Source organism: Bos taurus, chromosome 10 (genome assembly GCF_002263795.3).
Source record: "Bos taurus isolate L1 Dominette 01449 registration number 42190680 breed Hereford chromosome 10, ARS-UCD2.0, whole genome shotgun sequence".
In the NCBI taxonomy this organism is placed as follows: Eukaryota; Metazoa; Chordata; class Mammalia; order Artiodactyla; family Bovidae; genus Bos; species Bos taurus.
Window position 1 is genome coordinate 9,872,796 of NC_037337.1, and position 22,078 is coordinate 9,894,873.

Genomic DNA, 22,078 nt, shown 5'->3' on the forward strand with positions numbered 1-22,078 from the left:
ATGCAATGATGGGAAATCTCACTGACAGCTGGTTGGCCTCATGCATTCCACCTAACTTTTTTTTTTTTCCTGCTCAATATATCATTTCAGGTTGAATGACAGAAAGCCGTCCTGTGTTGCTACTTCCCAAATATGCCCAGAAAGACATGAAAGTGCTTTGAAATAATGTATGGTATTACTGCTCTTGCTAGATGTCTTCTGATTAAATGAGCAGATGATAACCAACCTAAATGCCTAACTTATCAGCATGCCTTCTTTGGGGATGTGTACATCTCCTTATACAAAGGGCCTCAAGAGAGCTATATGATGAAATCTTGCCCTCCATGGAATGTATGGCTCTGGATTGGGAAACCATAAACAGAAATAACTGCAGGAGGAAGAAGCAAGATCTCAGTGTCTTAATATGCTCAAGAAAAACTCAAGGGACTCAAGTCCGGAGGGTCGGGGAGGGCTTCATGGAGCAGGAGAATGTGACCTGGGCCCTCAAGAAGGGTCAGAGAAGCAAAGAAAGATGGCAGAGGATGCTGCAGTGGTGCTGAGGGAAATGACAGAGGCTGCAGGAGGCAGGCTAAGGAGTCTGTGCGTGGCTGTTGGCAGCTGGGACCCACCAACAGCTGTCAAGCAGGTAAGTGAGGGGCTGTGTCTATGTCCTCCTTCAACAAAAGCTAAACCCTAAATGATCTCTTGTACACTTCGCCAACAAAGGTCCGTATAGTTAAAGCTATGGTTTTTTTCCAGAAGTCATGTATGGATGTGAAAGTTGGACCATAAAGAAGGCTGAGCACCAAAGAATTGATGCTTTCGAACTGTGGTGCTGGAGAAGACTCTTGAGAGTCCCTTGGACTGCAAGGAGATCAAACCTGTCAATCCTAAAGGAAATCAACTTTGAATATTCATTGGAAGGACTGAAGCTAAAGCTCCAATACTTTGGCCACCTGATGCGAAGAGCCAACCCATTGGAGAAAACCCTGATGCTGGGAAAGATTGAGGGTGGGAGGAGAAGGGGGTGACAGGATGAGATGGTTGGATGGCATCATCGACTCAATGGACATGAGTTTGAGCAAGCTCCAGGAGTTGAAGGACAGGGAAGCCTGGTGTGCTGAAGTTCATGGGGTCACAAAGGGTCAGACACAATTTAGCTACTGAACAGCAACCACCTATAACTGTATACCTATGGTGGGCAGGCAGTGTCTACTGAACAAATCACCTCAGAAACGGCACCTTAGCATCAGGAAGTGGATCTGAATTTGCTCTAAAGAGGAAAACAGGGAGCAGCTCCAAGCATGCAGACCTGGGCCACTCCTGGATCTGGCCTACAGACCTGAACATTTTACCACAGAAAACGTGCGTGTGAGAGGAGGGGAGGGAGTGAAGACTGTTCTTTCACCCTGTAATCATGAGCAGAAGTAACATCCTATTATAACTTTTGAAGAGAAGAGGCCCTTTCGATGCTATAGTGACGAAGACGTACAGAATCACTTTGAAGCCTTGGCCTTTGGAGTGGAAAATGCTAACATCTGTCAGGGCCCTTCATGTCTAATCATGCTTCTGCCAGCGGGGGCTGAGCACTTTATGTGTGTGTGTGTGTCAGGTCACACACGTGGATGGGTGTGAGAATTCTGACGATTCACTGAAAGCCACATCTGACTTCCAACGTGAGTTGTGGTCATAGACGGAGTAGCGTCTTTACCGCGGAATAGCCCAGATCAAGCCTTGGGTATATAGAATGAGCACATACATTTTCTCTAAGGCAGACTAATACCTTTGAAATCATTTCTCCTCCTGGTCTGAGGCAGGACAGGGACTAGAACTGGCTGACTAGAACCGAGGGGAACCACAGAATTTGGGGCTTCAGAGTGCTTTAGAACCAGGCCGAGTGGCATTCACACCTGTAGGACCTCGGAGCCTAACCTGGGATCACAGCTAACTCCCCACCCTCTGGATGTTTCCAGGCTTTCCCGTAAATCACCTTCAACAGTACCATCCCCTCGCCCCAGGCTCTTGCACAGGCTTCCTCCACGGCCCACCCTGCACAGCTGGAGACAGACCCTGAGACCTGCTAGAAAGAAACCCTTTAAAGACATGGGAGGATAGGAGGGGAGAATAAATAATTCTTAGGATCTACTCTTAGCAATGAAGGAAGAGAAAAGGTACTACCTGAACAGAGACCAAAATGTGTCCATGCAAGGTCACCTGAAAACAGAGCCTCTGAAGATGAATTAGAGGTTTCCTCAAAGCACACGGGGAAGCAATTATAAACCATATGTTTGACACTGGCCGGGGGCCCGGGGCAAGAGAGATAAAAGCAGAGGCGGCTTTGCGGGCACTGAGAGAGCCAGTGCCCAGGCCAGCAATGAAAGGGAGCTTTCCAGAAAGGCGGAAACGGGAACAGAGACCAGCAAGAAGCAGCTGCACCCTCAGCTCAGAGGGGAAGCCAGCTGAGCTGAAACCAGCCGGGGGATTTTATTTATGTGTATTTGTCCCTGGTCGCTCAGACGGTAAAGAATCTGCCTGCAGTGCGGGAGACCCAGGTTTGATCCCTGGGTCGGGAAGATCCCCTGGAGAAGGGAATGGCAACCCACTTCAGTATTCTTGCCTGGAGAATCCCATGGACAGTGGCGCCTGGTGGGCTATAGTTCAAGGGGTCCCAAAGAGTTGGACATGACTCGGTCACTAACACTTTCACTTTCTTTCATTTGTCCATCAAGGAAGTCTGGGGTAAAGAGGTGAAGTGGGCAGGGAAAATGCCACATCACTGGATATTTTCCATGAGGGGAAGGGTGAGGGTGGGCATTTATATGCTGGATAAGTAGTTTCAAACATCTGTATGTGATAACGTTAATTAAAATAAAAAGCAGCTTGTGGCTTTTTTTTTTCTTAGGCACAAAATGTAGGATGTGAGTTCAGGGTTTAAGAGGAGAGTGTGAATTGCCATCTGGAGGCACTTTCAGGTTCAAGAAAGGCTAAGATACAATAAAACAAAGACTATATAACCTGTTGGTCTAGTCATCGTTCATGAACAAATATTTATTGAGGACTTAGTATAATGGTAGGCCTGTGCTATGCACTGGAAATACGGCAATAAAAGAAAAAGTTATAGATCTTGTCTTCATGGAGTTTCTATGCTTTTGGCAGGGGGATTAAATTTCATTTATTTTTAGTTTTTAAAATATTGGTACAATATAATGCATAACATAGAATTTACTGTCTGAACCATTTTCAAGTGTCCAGTTCAGTGGCATCGAGTATGATCACATTCGTGTGCTACCATCACCATCATCCGTCCACAGAACTCTTTATCTTATAAAACCGAAACTCAATATCCACTAAAAAGCAACAACTCCCATTCTGCCTTCCACGGCGGCATACCTTGGTAGATTGTGGCTTTGATATTAACAGAAAAATGTTTCCAAAAGACTGGTGTGTACACCAGTCGATGTGCTACTTTCTGTCTCTACGATTTCAACTACCCTAGGTACCTCATGTGAGTGGAATCATACGGTATTTGTCTTTTTTTTGTAACTGGCATATTTCATTTACCATACTGTCCTCAAGGTTTAACCATGTTGCAACATGTGTCAGAATTTTCCTTTCTTTCTAGGACTGAGTAATAATGCTCCATTGTATGTAGTACATTTTGTTTATCCATCCCTCTCTCAGTGGACACTTGGGTGGCTTCCACCTTCTGGCCACTGTGAACAATGCTGTTCAAGTCCCTGATTTCAATTCTTTTGGGCATATATCCAGGTATGGAATTGCTGGATCACACGGCAGTTCTATTTTTACATTTTTGAGGAACTGCCACACTGTTTCCAGAGCGCTGTACCAGTTTACATTCCCAATAGCAGTGCACAAGCGCTCCAAGTCACATCCTTCTCAATGGCCGTTCTTCTCCTTCCTCCACCCCTCCCTTCCTGTAGCCACCCTCATTGGTATGATCTACGGCTCTCTGAGATTTCTTTATGCTTTACTGCAGAATCTCCTGGCTCACCCTTTGACCTCTGGTGTGTGCGTGTACACACCAGTCTTTTGGAAACATTTTTACTGTTAATATCAAAGCCACAACCTACCAAGGTATGCGGCCATGGAAAAAACCCTAACTCCGCTAGTAGGAAGGGCTTCTGTGGTGACTTGTACTCTTAGAATAAGGGGGAGGTGGTATAGATGCTACAAGGCAAGAGGCCAGCTTTTGAGGGGCTCTGGTCCTATGTGGAAGGCAGAACTTCCTTCAGAAAAGTCTAACATCAATTCCTACAATCCATGATAGGAGGAGACATTGGTTCACCACTGCCAACGAGACCCACTAAAGGAGAGACAGCAGATGGAAAACTGGAGTGATGCAGTGATGTTTCAGAACACTGGCCAGAAAGGTGGGAAAGATGTAGTAACAACAAAATCGTGTAATAATTCACACTACTCTAGTGCTTGGAGCAAACTTATACGCAGAGGACATCACGCAAAATGCCAGGCCGGATGAAGCACAGGCTGGAATCAAGATTGCCGGGAGAAATATCAATAACCTCAGATATGCAGATGACACCACCCTTATGGCAGAAAGCAAATAAGAACTAAAGAGCCTCTTGATGAAAGTGAAAGAGGAGAGTGAAAAAGTTGGCTTAAAGCTCAACATTCAGAAAACGAAGATCATGGCATCTGATCCCATCACTTCATGGCAAATAGATGGGGAAACAATGGAAACAGTGACAGACTTCATTTTGGGGGGCTTCAAAATCACTGCAGATGGTGACTGTAGCCATGAAATTAAAAGACGATTGCTCCTTGGAAGAAAAGCTATGACCAACCTAGACAGCATATTAAAAAGCAGAGACATTACTTTGCCAACAAAGGTCCATCTAGTCAAAGCTATGGTTTTTCCAGTGGTCATGTATGGATGTGAGAGTTGGACTACAAAGAAAGCTGAGAGGCAAAGAATTGATGCTTTTGAACTGTGGTGTTGGAGAAGACTCTTGAGAGTCCCTTGGACTGCAAGGAGATCCAACCAGTCAATCCTAAAGGAAATCAGTACTGAATATTCATTGGAAGGACTTTTGTTAAAGCTGAAACTCCAATACTTTGGCCATGTGATGCAAAGAACTGACTCATTGGAAAAGACCCTGAGGCTCGGAAAGATTGAAGGTGAGAAGAGAAGGGGAAGACAGAGGACAAGATGGTTAGATGGCATCACTGACTCGATGGACATGAATTTGAGTAAGCTCCGGGAGTTGGTGATGGACAGGGAAGCCCGGTGTGCTTTAGTCCATGGGGTCGCAAAGAGTTGGACACAACTGAGCGACTGCACTGAACTGAGTTCTTATAATGTTTACCTTCCTCTGGTGGCTCAGATGGTAAAGAACCTGCCTGCCAGTGCAGGCGCCACAGGAGATGCTGGTTTGATCCCTGGGTCGGGAAGATCCCTTGGAGAAGGGAATGGCTACCCACTCCAGTATTCTTGCCTGGAGGATTCCATGGACAGAGAAGCCTGGTAGGCCACAGTCCACGGGGTTGCAAAGAGTCCGACGTGACCGAGCGACTAACTCTTACACCGTTTCTAACATTATCACCTGTGTTCGTCTACTTACAAACATGTCTTTGGCTACACCACTGCTTATTAACAAGTGCATCTTTTCCAGCAGAGTGACAAAGAAGAAATGGTAAGCTTTGCTCTGTTGGTCCTACTTCTGTAGAGACCCACACAATGCTGAAGCTGGAAGGGACCTCAGATGTCACTTAATTCAGTTTTCACCTCACAGATAAGGAAGTGGCTTTGGGGAAGGTGGGGGTGGAATATTACTCTCTTCTCCCATAAGTAAGCACAAACCATATGAGAAGTGTTGGCATTAGAAAGCAAAGAAATGTTTCCATGATAACAGTGACCCAGTCATCTCTCCTTCATTTGTACCCTACATGGGCTACCTTCTGATTTTATTCCACAAAAGCCTCTAGAACATAATCATAAAACACATTCTATGAATATGACATGCAGTCTTACTGTCCTACAAATATATACTGTCTTATAGCTGGATTTAATTTCCCTCCCACAAATTAACTGCACAGAAAAGGAACTGGGCTTGTATTGTCATCCTTGAAAGGAGCAGGACCCCAAAGGTAGATCCCCTTTTTCTAATTCTGCCCCACAGTGGGTTGAAATGGATATGAAAACTGAGCAGAAAAGACCCATGATGTTGCCCATGAACAGGGATGAGAAGGAGGTGGCACATTGCTACCCACAGGCACAGAAAGTAGGAAATGCTCTGGTTTTGTGAACCGATAGTGAATATGGCTCCATGTTGATGCCAGGGCCTGACAATGCCCCTCCTCACACTCAGGGGTTAGAGCAGGAGTCCTCAAGCAGTAGGGAGGGTCAACAGGAAGGCCTGGGGTGGGCTTCCAGGAGGTGGGGAGCAGGAGCAGATGGCCAGGAAGAAGTCCTAAATCTGGGACAGCAGCGAAGGGTTTCCATTCATCAATTAATACGTGGGAAACCAAGTTCCAGAAAAGTGAAGGGACCTGCTCCAGACCTCATAATCTATGAATGACAAGATGAAGACAGTTTTCTCTCCTGATTTCCATGCCCCAATTCTTACTCTGGAAAAATCTTTTGCCTGTGTTGTTACCTTGCTAGGGGCACTTTGAGGAAGACGGCAAAAATTCATGGCAGGTTATACTAAGAACCCCACGGCAAGCAGCACTGTGGCCCATCACACAGGAATACAGTTCTCAAGCTCCCACTTCTGATGCCAAGACAACACACAGCTCAGTGAGTGAAGGGGGTTGAAGTTTCTCATTTGCAGGTGGAACTTAGTCTGTGAGGACATCTTACAGCCATTATGGCGTGGGCAGCCTTTTCAGCACATGCCTGGATGTCATACTGGGCTTTGCAGTGCCTTAAGCTACTCAGAGGTTGTGAAAACCATCCCTACTTCCCCTTTATTCTCTCTTACCACCCTGAGAGACGCTTACCTGACTGGCCCCTGGCTATGCATCACTGCTCCAGTGAATCAGCTATGGGCTGGAATGTGTCATATCTCCAGGTGTGCTGGGGCAGAGAAGAGTTTAAACAATCGATGCATCTCCATAGTAGCTAACCATAGGTCTGTGATCCTCTCACAGACCTGAAGCTCCTCTGAAGCTGATCAAATCATTTCCTAGTACTTTCTAGAACAATTCTTCTAGACCCACAGAAATGTAATGCAAATGCCATGTGTGATTTAAAATTTTCTATTAAGCACATTGAAAGAGGAAAAGGAAATAACTGAAATTACAATCAATATATTTAAACTTGATATACCAAGGGAAATGAAAGTGAAATTCGCTCAGTTGTGTCCAACTCTTTGCGACCCCATGGACTTTACAGTCCAGAAGACTGGAATAGGTAGCCATTCCCTTCTCCAGGGGCTCTTCCCAACCCAGGGATCAAACCCAGGTCTCCCGCACTGTGAGTGGATTCTTTACCAGCTAAGCCATAAGGGAAGCCCAAGAGTACTGGAGTGGGTAGCCCATCCCTTCTCCAGCGGATCTGCCCAACACAGGAATCGAACCCAGGTCTCCCACATTGTGGGCAGATTCTTTACCAGCTGAGCAACAAGGGCACTGCCATTTCAACCAGTAATAAATAAATAAATATATATATATAATATATATATGTTTTATAGTTTTTGTGCGAAGTCTTCAAAAGCGGATGAGTGTTTTAGGTTTGCAGCACACACACCTTGATCTACAGTTAGCCACATTTCAAGTGCTCAGTAGTTGCACAAGCCTAGTGGCTAGCATATTGGATATATTACTACCCTTGCCTCTATTGACATATGTTTACTCCAATAGAAATAGAAATTTCTCCATCCTGTAACCATTCTTCCCTATCTCAGGACCATTTCCTTTCCAGGTTTAATGATTCTAGGTGGTCTTTATTCCATCCCAGACCTTCTCCAACCATTCACTCAGTCTTTAAATAATCCTCACAGAGTACCTACCAAGTGCCAGGTTTTTGTGTAAACTTATGAGGATGGAAAGATAAATATTACATAAAACTTGAAGTCCGGGAGCTCTCAGCTAAGTGGGAAATGTAGGCACATACCGGAAAATGTGGTCAACGCCATACAGAGATATGGCCTTCCCAAGTGCCTCAGCAGTAAAGAACCTGTCTGCAATGCAGGAGGCCTGGGTTTGATCCCTGGGTCGGGAAGATCCCCTGGAGGAGGAAATGGCAACCCACCCCAGTATTCTTCCCTGGGAAATTCCATGGACAGAGGAGCCTGGCATGCTATAGTTCATGGGGTCACAGAGAGTAAGACATGACTGAAGCAACTTAGCATAGCATATACAGAGACATATATGAAGGGGTTGGAGAAGGCAATGGCACCCTACTCCAGTACTCTTGCCTGGAAATCCATGGACGGAAGAGCCTGGTAGGCTGCAGTCCATGGGGTTGCGAAGAGTCGGACATGACTAAGCGACTTCACTTTCACTTTTTACTTTCATGCATTGGAGAAGGAAATGGCAACCCACTACAGTGCTCTTGCCTGGAGAATCCCGGGGACGGGGGAGCCTGGTGGGCTGCCGTCTATGGGGTCGCACAGAGTTGGACACGACTGAAGCGACTTAGCAGCAGCAGCAGCATATGCAGGTGCATATATGTGGACAGGAAGGAGTACTGTTTCCTCTGGGGTTTTCAGAAAGCATTCACAGAACTGGGACAAGTGTACTGGGTTTTAAGGGATGAGGAAAATTCTGGAGGAGCAGCGAAAGGAATAGGGAAAAGCATGCTCAAGACCTAAGGATGACGATCTGCATACTTGGAAATGGCAAGTGTCTAGGAGAGTGAGAAGATGGAGGAAGGGCCTAGAGTGAGGCTGGCAAGGAGAGCTGGGCCCCAAATGTCTGGTGACACACTCAGAATTACTGTGCAGTCATCCTCCGGGCAGGGAAATCCTAAGGCAGGTTGTAGCACAGACTGGAGAGGACAAAAAGAGTAAGAAGAGCCTGAACCACGGGGAAGTGGTATGTCTAAAAGAGTGGACGGGAGCACCCAAAGGAATGAAGGGAATGTCAGAGCAATATTTCCTGCAGACAGTTTCACAACGAGGGATGATGACAGATCCTGGCAAAGGGTCTAATAGTCAACACTTTCTAGGTCCTAACTCATGACACAGGGGGATCAGGGCCACTAGCATGGTATTTATAAAGGGCTGTTGCACGCATTACAACCTATGGGGATGTGGGAGCACCACATGGCCTCTCTCCCTGCAGGAATTAAAAGGGTTCCCTCTGGGTTAATTTAGGCACTTGGCAGAATCAAGCTAAGTTGCAGTATTGCCAGGAAAATCACAGGTTTATGAGACTTGGCAGGTCTGGGAAGCACCTGCGCAGCCTGATCAGATGATGTGCTGGCTGATTTCAGTTCAGTTCAGTCCCTCAGTCGTGTCTGACTCTTTGAGACCCCATAAACCGCAGCACGCCAGGCCTCCCTGTCCATCACCAACTCCCAGAGTCTACCCAAACCCATGTCCATTGAGTTGGTGATGCCATCCAACCATCGCATCCTCTGTCACCCCCTTATCCTCCTGCCCTCAATCTTTCCCAGCATCAGGGTCTTTTCAAATGAGTTAGTTATTCACCTCAGATGGCCAAAGTATTGGAGTTTCAGCTTCAACATCAGTCCTTCCAATCAACATCCAGGACTGATCTCCTTTAGGATGGACTGGATGGATCTCCTGGCAGTCCAAGGGACTCTTAAGAGTCTTCTCCAACACCACAGTTCAAAAGCATCAATTCTTTGGCACTCAGCTTTCCTCACAGTCCAACTTTCATATCCATACATGACTACTGGAAAAACCATAGCCTTGACTAGACGGACCTTTGTTGGCAAAGTAATGTCTCTGCTTTTGAATATGCTATCTAGGTTGGTCATAACTTTGCTTCCAAGGAGTAAGTGTCTTTTAATTTCATGGCTGCAGTTACCATCGGCAGTGATTTTGGAGCCCCAAAAAATAAAGTCTGACACTGTTTCCCCATCTATTTGCCATGAAGTGATGGGACCAGATGCCATGATCTTAGTTTTCTGAATGTTGAGCTTTAAGCCAACTTTTTCACTCTCCTCTTTCACTTTCATCAAGAGGCTCTTTAGTTCCTCTTCACTTTCTGCCATAAGGGTGGTGTCATCTGCATATCTGAGGTTATTGATATTTCTCCTGGCAATCTTGATTCCAGCTTGTGCTTCTTCCAGCCCAGCGTTTCTCATGATGTGCTCTGCATGTAAGTTAAATAAGCGGGTGACAATATACAGCCTTGTTGCACCCCTTTTGCTCATGCTCAAGCTGATGATTTGGCCTTGAGTTTTGTGGAAGGAGGTTCTGACACTCTCAGGTAAGAATGGGGCAATAACAGCACTACGCTGACGGTTACAGGGAGGCTCAGAGATGGGTTCTTCTTTTATAGATGGGAAAGCTGGGGCTCGGAGAGGGAACTGGCTTTTCAAAGATGGGGTCTCCTTTTTTTTAAAACATTTAGTGTTAATTGAAGGATAGTTGCTTTAAATATTGTGTTGGTTTCTGCCATACATCAACATGAATCAGCTATGGGTACACACACGTGTTCCCTCCCTCTTGAGCCGCCCTCTACAATTTTCACTTTTCAAAAAGATCTAAAAGGAAGTAATAACAAAGCTGAAAAAAAATGTAAAAACCACTCAGTATTCTGTAATAACCTATACGAGAAAAGAAATCAAAAAAGAACAGATACATGTACACGTATGGGCTTCCCAGGAGGCTCAGTGATAAAGAATCCACCTGCAAAGGAGGAACATGGGCTCGACCCCTGGTCGGGAAGATCCCCTGGAGGAGGAACTGGCAGCCCGTTCCAGGATTCCTCCCAGGATAATACGATGGACAGAGGAGCCTTGGTTGGGGGTCGGGGTGCTATAGTTCATAGGGCTGCAAAGAGTCAGACACGGCAGAAGCGACTGAGTGTGCAAGCACATATGTACAACTGAACCAGCGGCTGCACGCCCAAAATCAACACAACATTGTAGATCAAGCACATCCCACTCTAAAATAAAAATTAAATTTTAAAAATGTAAAAACTATTCTCAACTTGCACCCAGCCACTATTTTAAAAGAGATTGCATTGAACCCATAGATAAGCTGAGGGGATATTGTCATCATAGCAATATTTCTTAATTAATCACCTATTTTATACATAGTATCAATTGTGTATATATGTCAATCCCAATCTCCCAGTTCATCCGTCTCCTATTCCCCCTCGGGGTCTATATGGTTGAGCTCTATATCTGTGTCTCTGTTTCTGCTTGGCAAATAAGATAATCTATATCATTTTTCTAGATCCCACATATATGTAGCAATATATAATATTTGCTTTTCTCTGACTTACTTTTTTTCTTTGTAATTTATTGTTTTATTGAAGGATAATTGCTTTACAGAATTTTGCTGTTTTCTGTCAAACCTCAACATGAATCAGCCATAGGTGTACATATATCCCCTCCCTTTTGAGCCTCCCTCCCATCTCCCTCCCCATCCCACCCCTCTAGGTTGATACAGAGCTCCTGTTTGTGTTCCCTGAGCCATACGGCAAATTCCTGTTGGCTATCTATTTTATATATGGTAATGTAAGTTTCCATGTTACTCTCTCCATACATCTCACCCTCTCTTCCCCTCTCCCCATAAGTCTATTCTCTATGTCTGTTTCTCCATTGCAAACACATTAAAAGATGCTCAACACTGCTCATTATTAGAGAAATGCAAATCAAAACCACAATGAGATATCACCTCACACCAGTCAGAATAGCCATCATCAAAAGGTCTACAAACAATAAATGCTGGAGAGGGTGTGGAGAAGAGGGAACACTCTTGCACTGTTGGTGGGAATGTAAATTGATCACAGCCACTATGGAAGACGGTATGGAGATTCCTTAAGAAACTGGGAATAAAACCACCGTATGACCCAGCAATCTCACTCCTAGGCACATACCCTGAGGAAACCAAAATTGAAAAAGATACACATACACCAATGTTCAATGCAGCACTATGTACAATGGCTAGAACACGGAAGCAACCTAGATGCCCATCGACAGATGAATGGATAAAGAAGTTGTGGTACATATACACAATGGAATATTACCCAGCCATGAAAGGAATGCATTTGAGTCCGTTCTGATGAGGTGGATGAAACTAGAACCTATCATACAGAGTAAAGTGAGTCAGAAAGAGAAAGAAAAGTATCATATTCTAACGCACACATACAGAATCTAGAAAAACGGTACCGAAGAATGTATTTATAGGGCAGCAATGGGTTCTCCTTTTATAGATGGGAAAGCTGGGGCTCGGGGAGGGAACAGGCTTAGAAGGTCACATAGCTCATTAGCAGCATTCACCGTGTGTGTCAACAAAGCCCAGGGACACTGGTGGCACAGGTGCCATGGAGAAATGTTCACTTTCACAGCGAACTCAAGTGGAAAAGGAGAATTAGGCTAGAGAGCCACTGGGCAATAAAACCATCTTTGTAAGCCAAAGAGACATAAGTTAGCAGCAATAAACAAGGTACTCACACGGTGCAGTATCTACAAAGTTTGGGTCGATATTGTGCAGCAGCTCCATTCTGGGGGACGGGCTTCCTTCACTGAAAAAGAATTTTTTAGAAAATGTTAATTTCCTCTTTCAAATGGGTATGAGTAACTGTAATACTTCCTTTCCTTGTACTTATAGGAAATAACAAAACTGCCAGTTAACAACTCCGTCATGAATTCAGAGGCCTCCAAAATCTGTGGTTGTGCATCTTCAAGTAGTCATCGCTTGTCTACCTTGTCACAATGACTGAATGTTTACATAACAACTTCAGTGTCAAGCATGTGACCATTACAAAGATGAGTTCTGTGACCCTTTGCAATAAATAATGTGACTGTATTTAAACATGACCATTCGTTACAGCAGTGAAATGAGAACTCTAGTGTAGGCTCCACACTGAGCACTCACAGGGAAAGGAAGAAACGGCATCTGCTAAGATGGCAGTGCCCATATCACAGATGCAGCCTTTTAAATGAGCCCATATGAGAAAAATGAGTGTCTTCTGCATCTAAATTTATAGTGTGAAACTTACATGCAATATAAATACATATGAAATAGTTATATCTCTTTAAGACTTTTTATTTTTTATTTTTTTAATTTATATATATTTTTTTACTTTACAATATTGTACTGGTTTCGCCATACATCAACATGCATCCGCCACGGGTGTACACGTGTTCCCCATCCTGAACCCCCCTCCCACCTCCCTGCCCATACCATCTCTCTGGGTCATTCCAGTGCACCAGCCCCAAGCTTCCTGTATCCTGCCATATGTGCAAGTGCAATCACAACTCACATTAGTGTTGAAAACAAACTTGGAAAGCAGTTCAACCTGCTCATGTTTCAAATGAGAAAGACACATAGTAAGTTATTGGCCAAATATTTGGTTGTGAGTGTTTTTTTTTAAAAATTGGGAGCATAAACATCACCAGTTGTACACAAGGTGTGCAAAAAGCACCCAGATCACTTTGCTCGTATAGATCCAGCCTTATGGAAGAAGTTCTTAGACATAACTTCAATCGTTGGGAGACTCCGAAGGACTACTTGATAATACAACATAATGTTGCAAAATACTACTAATACTACAGGATTTGTCCACATCCGAATAACCAATAAAGCCCCTAATGTAACCAAGAATACATGCTTCAATGTCCACATACCAAACTCACAGTTAGTTGTCTACAGTAGTGGTTTAGGATTTCAAGGACTCGTAAATTTTCAAAAAATCTGGGTTGTGAACGGCAATGTTATACTTGCCAAGCATGGAAAACTTAAAACAAACCTCATGAATAAAAAACAAAACCAAAAAAACTTTCAACTATCATCACCATCCATTATTTTACAAAATAAAGGTAATTTTAATGGCAACAAAAGTTAGGACAAATACAGTCTCAGAATAAGAAACAATCCTTTAAAGTGAATATATTTAACTTCAGGATTCTATAAGATTTCCTTTTTCCTCTCTACTCCATAAAAGCCTCTAACTAGAGAGTGGGAGGAAAACATACAAGGATGCTTCTAGGCCTGGGGGCAGCTCTGTGCATGTGTGGGGGCTATTTCCTGGGGCTTCTCATTTTCTTCCTGACACATTTAACTAATGACCTGTATATCATGGAGACTGTCAACCAATCCAAAATGATAGGAACTAGGGTTTCATCCCAGAAGCTCTGAATATAAGTAGGGATGATAAGCAAAAAAAAGATGAAGATAAGCAAATCTTAACAGAATGGTGATGTCTAATTTGTGAGGTTAAAAAAAGCAAGCAAACAGAGCTAAAATCTGGTTGATAAAAATAGCAAGTAAGTCAGGAGGGGAAATCAGAATAAAAACATTTGAAAGTCTTTGTATTATTTGGAAGAGGATACAACTGTACATTAAATTTAGATTTTAGTAAAGTAAAATTTACATGTTGAAATTTTAGGTAACTTAGAAACAAAGGTATGACTTTTCTGGACTAAAACAAAACAGAATTCATTCAATCCAAAAAAAAAAAAAAAGACAAGAAAGAAGGTGGAGGAACTTCCAGATTTCTCATCTTTATAAGTAGAGCTCACTGGAATATCCCAAAGTACTAGGCATGGTTAAATAAAAGATATTTTTTCCAAAAATTTTTAAAGGGAATTTATCTGTATATCAGGAGAAGGCAATGGCACCCCACTCCAGTACTCTTGCCTGGAAAATCCCATGGATGGAGGAGCCTGGTGGGCTGCAGTCCATGGGGTCGCTGGGAGTTGGACACGACTGAGCAACTTCACTTTCACTTTTCACTTTCTCACATTGGAGAAGGAAATGGCAACCCACTCCAGTATTCTTGCCTGGAGAATCCCAGGGATGGGGGAGCCTGGGGGGCTGCCGTCTTGGGGTTGCACAGAGTCGGACACAACTGAGCAACTTCACTTTCACTTTATCTGTATATCATTCATTTCATTTTTTCATTATTCAGAAGAGCCACAGATACTGCAAAATAATGAAACTTAATAGCAAGAGATGAATTTTGAAACTAAAGGTTATGAGTAATCCCAGTGATGAATTATTTGCTGGGGAAAATCATCGCAGGTAGAATCTCATGATACAGACAGGAGTGAAAAAACTAAAAGTCAACCAACCTTTTTAAGTCATGTATGTAGTGATGCTACTTTTTAAAATCTACTAATCAGGATATTTTGATAAGGACGTGGTCAGAGATATAAGCCAAGGAAATACAAAATAAGACAAGTGATTTAAACAATAACCAAATACCATTAGAGACTTCAAGTTATTAAATAAGTCAAGAAAACTACATGTACATTTAAAGGAACTGAATTATCATAAATCTTGGGTTGCATGTGTGCTAAGTCTCTTCAGTGATGTCTGACTCTTTGAGACCCTATGGGCTGCCAGGCTCCTCTGTCCATGGGATTCTCCAGGCAAGAACACTGGAGTGGGTTGCTATACCCTCTTCCAGGGGATATTCTTGACCCAGAGATCGAACCCATGTCTCTTAAGCCTCCTGCATTGGTAAGCGGGTTCTTTACCACTAGGGCCACCTAGGAAGCCCAAACTTTGGGTTCAGTTCAGTTCAGTCACTCAGTCGTGTCCGACTCTTTGCGACCCCATGAATCGCAGCACGCCAGGCCTCCCTGTCCATCACCATCTCCCGGAGTTCATTCAGACTCAAGTCCATGGAGTCAGTGATGCCATCCAGCCATCTCATCCTCTGTTGTCCCCTTCTCCTCCTGCCCCCAATCCCTCCCAGCATCAGAGTCTTTTCCAATGAGTCAACTCTTCGCATGAGGTGGCCAAAGTACTGGAGTTTCAGCTTTAGCATCAGTCCTTCCAAAGAAATCCCAGGGCTGATCTCCTTTAGAATGGACTGGTTGGATCTCCTTGCAGTCCAAGGGACTCTCAAGAGTCTTCTCCAGCACCACAGTTCAAAAGCATCAATTCTTCAGTGCTCAGCCTCCTTCACAGTCCAACTCTCACATCCATACATGACCACAGGAAAACCATAGCCTTGACTAGATGGACCTTTGTTGGCAAAGGTTACCCCACATCAAAATATGAGAAGTTATTAAAATCCTTAACAAGCTCATGTACCTATTCCCTGGGGCTAGTCCTTTGGAAAGTGATGGATTTTAGAAATATCTCCAGGTGGATTTTTTAAAAATGCATACATACATGTAAAGGGAAGATGGTGATAATGGAAATATGATAAAATGTACACCAAACTATTAGCTGGGACGGGGGGATGGGTTGGGACACTACAAGACTTTCGACAGTGCTTTATACAGCTGCATGCATCATTATTGTCATCAGAAAAATTTTAAGATTCTTTTTAAGGTAGTATATAGCTTGTGAACATTTTTATTATTTCATAAAGACTTTAAAAAGCATGAAAAGAGAAAACTCAGATAGTTTACAGAATTGGGGAATTTAAAGACAGGAAAATGACCCATGGTCATGTTGTACCTGCAGTACTTAAACACATTAGTTGATTTTTGGAATTTAATTGCACGCCACTCACTCATGCTATCACATACTGGTAATAACTGATCATGTGATTTCCCTCTCAGTATGTAGAAATGTCCTGGTATGTTTAAGATCAGACTTGCCTTTAACAAAAGGTAGAAAACACAGTAAAGGTATTATGGTCACTGGGTTGGTTCTCAAGTCTCAACATGTACATCACTTCTTTCATTTTGATAAAGGGTTCAGGGTTTCAGTGCCTAAGATGGAGGGAATAAGAGAAAAGAGAGGGAGATGTTAAGGAGAAAGGAGGGAGGCAGAAAAGCTGGAGGAGGAGGAGGAAAAGGGGCTGTGGGTTTCCTTTAACAGTTACGCATTAAGTTAGCACAGATCACTAGAGCACTGACACACAGACACACACACAGATGCATACACACACACACACGCACACACACACCCCGACTCCTGAAGGCACAGAACCCATGTGGCTCATTTCAATGGAGACAAGCGTGCCGTATATTGATGCTGAAACAGAGCAGACTCAAGTCACCCGGGGAAGAGCACGTGGAGACTAAGGCTGGTGGAGGGGGATGAAATGAGAGATCACGAAGACCAACTCTGTGAGCTTTGTGACTCTGTCTAGGAGACACTTTAGAGTCATGATTCTGCAAAGACCAGTGAGGGTAGAGAGACTCCGGTCGTAACAAGGTGAGGCCCATTGTTGGCGAGGGGCGTCCTTCATGCCCAGGAAGAGCACCTCCCGCCCAGCTCAGCTCCCATTGCCTGTAAGCATTCAATCTCCCCAGAACTGGGACTGGACACCAATACTGGGACACTGGTACCCTGGTTATTGGGAAGGATTATCTATTGCTGAATTAATATATTAACACTCTTTTTTAAAGAGCAAAAAAACAGAAAAGTTCAGTAAGTAGCTGCTGAACATTTTGTGGTAGAATTTAAAAACACTCTTCTCTCAAGAACCACAGATCCTTGGCCACTTAAATTTGCATAGTCTCCAATAATCGTATATTATAAAAAGAGATCTCACTCTTGTACTTGGAGGAGAAAATGCTTGGTCATTTTTTTTTTTTACTTTTTCAATGTCTTTTTAGGGCAAACCTTCCCTACTATTGTCTTACTCCCATTCCTTCCCTGCGCTTCTGGAAATTTTTGACACCAATGATCTCCATTTGTTTATGCATGTTCCTCAGTCCTCTATGTTGAAAACAAAATATATTTTATTTTAAAATACTTGTCTTTTCTTCTTTTTGCCATTAAATGTCCCCAAACAGTACGTTTATACCAGTTATTCTTAATTTGTATCACATTAAAATCACCTAGAAGCTTCTAAAATCCAGATGCTGTACCTCATACCAGTAGCATCACTGGGGGGTGGAACCCAGGCATCAGTATAACTCCCAGATGATTCCAACATGCAGCCAAGATTGCGAATCACTGACCTGGGGCAATGCTTCTCAAACTTTAGATAACTTGGGGCTTTTGTTAAATTGTGGATTCTGATTTACTAGAGCCAGGGTGAAGGCTGCCCAGGAATCTACATTTTTAACAGGGTCCCCAGTGATACTGGTCTGAGGACCACACTTTGAGTAGCGAGACTGGTGGAAATTTCCTGGAGTCCTCTTACTGGGATCTGAACTTTTCTAGAGTTTCCTAAATTAGAAGCTCATTTAGATTAGAGCTGATTCTAGAGCAGTGATTCTCAATCTTGGCTACAAAATGCAATCACCTGGGGAACTTTAAAAAATACTGATGCTTGAGTTTCACCATAAGAGAACGATCTCATTGATCCGGGGTTCAGCTTGGGCATAAAGATTTACAAAAGTATCCAAGTTGATTATTTTGTCACATTAGCTTTACTGAAATATAACTTACAAACCATATGATTTATAATGTTTTCAAGGTACATCCATTTTATAGCATGTATCAGTACAACTACCTTTTAAATGGCTGAATAATAGTCATCATATGGATATATCATAATGTCTTTATTTACTCATCATTTTATGGCCATTTGAGTTGTTTCTACATTTTTTGCCTATAATGAATACTTATGTAAAGGATTTTGTATGGACATTTGTTTTATTTTCTCTTGGGGGTGTATCTAGGAGTAGACTTGCTACATCTACTTTATATATTTAAACTTTTAAGGACCTGCTAAACTAGTTTCCAAAGCAGCTGCACCATCTTACACTCTTACTAGCTATGTATGAGCATTCCAATTTCTCCCTATCCTCTTCTTAGTGGTACTTACAAATGCCTGTCTTTTTTATTACAGCCATCCTAGCTGGTATGAAGGGGTATTTCACTGGAGTTTTGATTTACATTTTCCTTCTCATGTGTATATTGATCATTTATACAACTTCTTTGGAGGCAATGTCTATTCAGATCCTTTGCTCATTTTAAAAATGGGCTATTCATCTGTTTATGATTGACTGCAAGTATTCTTAATATGTTCTGAACACAAGTCCTATATCAGATACATGATTTGCTAATATTTTCTCCAGTTCTGTGAGTTGTTTTTTTACTTTCTTGATAGTATCATTTGCAGAAAAAAAAGTTTAAAATTTTGGTTTAGAACAACTTATCTCTTCTTTTGTTGCTTTTTGGTATTTTTTTCTAAGAAACTGCCTAATCCAAAGTCACAGAGTTTTATTCTTATGTTTTCTTCTAAAACTGTTATAATTTTAGTTGTTACTTTCATGTCTATGATCCATTTTAAGTTAATTTCTGTGTATTCTGTGAGGTAGGAATTTAATTTCATCCTTTTGCATGTGAATATCTAGGTATCCCAGTAATATTTATTGAAAAGATTATTCTTCCCAATTGAACTATATTGGCATCCTTGTCAAAAACACAACTGATTCTCCCAATTTAAAAGTGGGAAGAAGAACTGATTAGACATTGTCCCAAAGAGGAAATGCAGGTGGTCAACAGGCGCATGAAAAGATACTCAACATCGATAATCATTATGGAAATGCAAGTCAAAATCACAACGAGATATCACTTCACACCTGTCAGAATGGCTATTATCAAAAAGAATGCAAATAACAAATCTGGTGAGGATACAAAGAAAGGGAACCCTCATACACTCGTGGTAAGAGTGCAAATTGGTACAGTCATTGTGGAAAGAGAATAGAGGTTTCTCAAAAACTAAAAACAGAACTACCATATGACCCAGCAAATTTATGACTGCCAAATATGGAAGTAAGTTTTCACCATCACATGGATGAATAAAAGAGATGTGGTAGATATACATAATGGAGTACTATTCAACCCTAAAAAAGAGAGACATTTTGCCATTTGTAACAACATGGATGGACCTGAAAGGCATTATGCTAAGTGAAGTGAGACAGAGAAAGACAAATACTGTATGATACCATTCTGCGTGGAATCTTAAAAAGTACAGCGCTTCAGCAAGTGGTGCTGGGAAAGCTGGGCAGCTGCATGTAAATCACTGAAGTTCGAATACTCCCTCACACCACACACAATAATAAACCGAAAGTTCCTTAAAGACTTAAATAGAAGACATGATACCATAAAATTCCTAGAAGATAATATAGGCAAAGCATTCTCTGATATAAATTGTACCAATATTTTCTTAGGTCAGTCTCCCAGGGCAGTGAATGAAAGCAGAAAGAAACAAATGGGACCTAATCAAACTTATAAGCTTTTGCAGCAAAGAAAACCATCAATAAAATGAAAAGACAACCTATATAATGGGAGAAAATATTTGCAAATGATGCTACTGACAAGGGCTTAATTTCCAAAATATACAAACTCAGTATATAATTCAGTAACAAAAAACCAAACAATGTAATTGAACAATAGGCATAAGACCTAAATAGATATTTCTCCAAAGAAGACATAAAAATGGTCAATAGGCACATGAAAAAATGCTCAATATCGCTAGTTGTTAGAGAAACACAAATCAAAACCACAATAAGGCATCACATCACACTGGTCAAAATGATTATCATTAAAACGTCTTAAGAATAATAAGTGTTAGAGAGGGTGTGGAGAAAAGCAAACCTTTCTACACTGCTGGTTAGAATGTAAATTGGTGCAGCCACTATGAGAAACAGTATAGAGGTTCCTTAGAAAGCTAAAAATAGAGTGGCAATACGATTCAACAATCCCGTGCCTGGGCTTATATCCTGAAAAGATGAAAACTCTAATTCAAAAAGATAGCAGCACAGTGTTCATAGCAGCACTATTTATAATAGCCAAGATGTAGAACCAACCTAGTGTTTACTGAGAGATGAACACATATGTACATAAATAAAATGTGGCATATATGGATATGTATTACACAACAGAATATTACATAGTCATAAAAAAGAATGAAATAATGCCATTTGCATCAACATGGATACCATACTAAGTGAAGTAAGACAGAAGACAAAAATGTGATATCCCTTATATGTGGAATCTAAAAAATTATACAAATGAATTTATATACAAAACAGAAACAGACTCACAGACACAGAAAAAATATTTATGGTGACTAAAAGGGAAAGGGGTAAGGAGGGGTCAATGAGGAGTTTGGGACTGTTAGATACAAACTACCATCGTGTAGTCAAGGCTATGGTTTTTCCAGTGGTCATGTATGGATGTGAGAGTTGGACTGTGAAGAAAGCTGAGCGCCAAAGAATTGATGCTTTTGAACTGTGGTGTTGGAGAAGACTCTTGAGAGTCCCTTGGACTGCAAGGAGATCCAACCAGTCCACCCTAAAGGAGATAAGTCCGGGGTATTCTTTGGAAGGAATGATGCTAAAGCTGAAACTCCAGTACTCTGGCCACCTCATGCGAAGAGTTGACTCATTGGAAAAGACTCTGATGCTGGGAGGGATTGGGGGCAGGAGGAGAAGGGGACGACAGAAGATTAGATGGCTGGATGGCATCACTGACTCAATGGACGTGAGTCTGAGTGAACTCCGGAAGTTGGTGATGGACAGGGAGGCCTGGCGTGCTGCGATTCATGGGGTTGCAAAGAGTCGGACGCGACTGAGCGACTGAACTGAACTGACCATACATAAAACAGATAAACAACAAGGTCCTACTATACAGCACAGGGAACTACATGCAGCATCTTGTAATAACCTATAATGGAAAGGAATTTGAAAAAGAAAAATATATACATATATATATGAATCACTTTGCTGTACATCAGAAACCAATACAATATTGTAAATCAACTATACTTCAATTTAAAAATAAAAAAATACAACAAACTAGTGAATATAACAAGAAAGGAGTGGACTCACAGACATATAGAACAATAGAACAAAGTAGCAGCTGTCAGTGGGGAGAGGGAAGGAGGGACTGGAGGTACAAACTATTATGTATAGTATTCTTGTATGCAAGCTACAAGAATACATTGTACAACATAGGCGATATAACCAACATTTTATAATAACTACAAGTGGAAAATAACCTTCAAAAATGGTGAGTCTCTACAAAAATTGTGAATCTCTGTTATATAAATTATATACTTATAATTTAATCTCTATTATATAAAGTATATACTTATAATTTAT

General features: G+C 42.1%; 1 protein-coding gene across 1 annotated transcript in view; it reads right to left on the minus strand.

Annotated features, from left to right (window-relative positions):
* ARSB (arylsulfatase B) overlaps positions 1 to 22,078 on the minus strand; it is a 180,723-nt gene that overhangs the window by 49,587 nt on the left and 109,058 nt on the right. Inside the window, 1 exon segment of the mRNA NM_001101175.1 lies at positions 12,560 to 12,630. Within this exon segment, the coding sequence (NP_001094645.1) occupies positions 12,560 to 12,630 (71 nt within the window).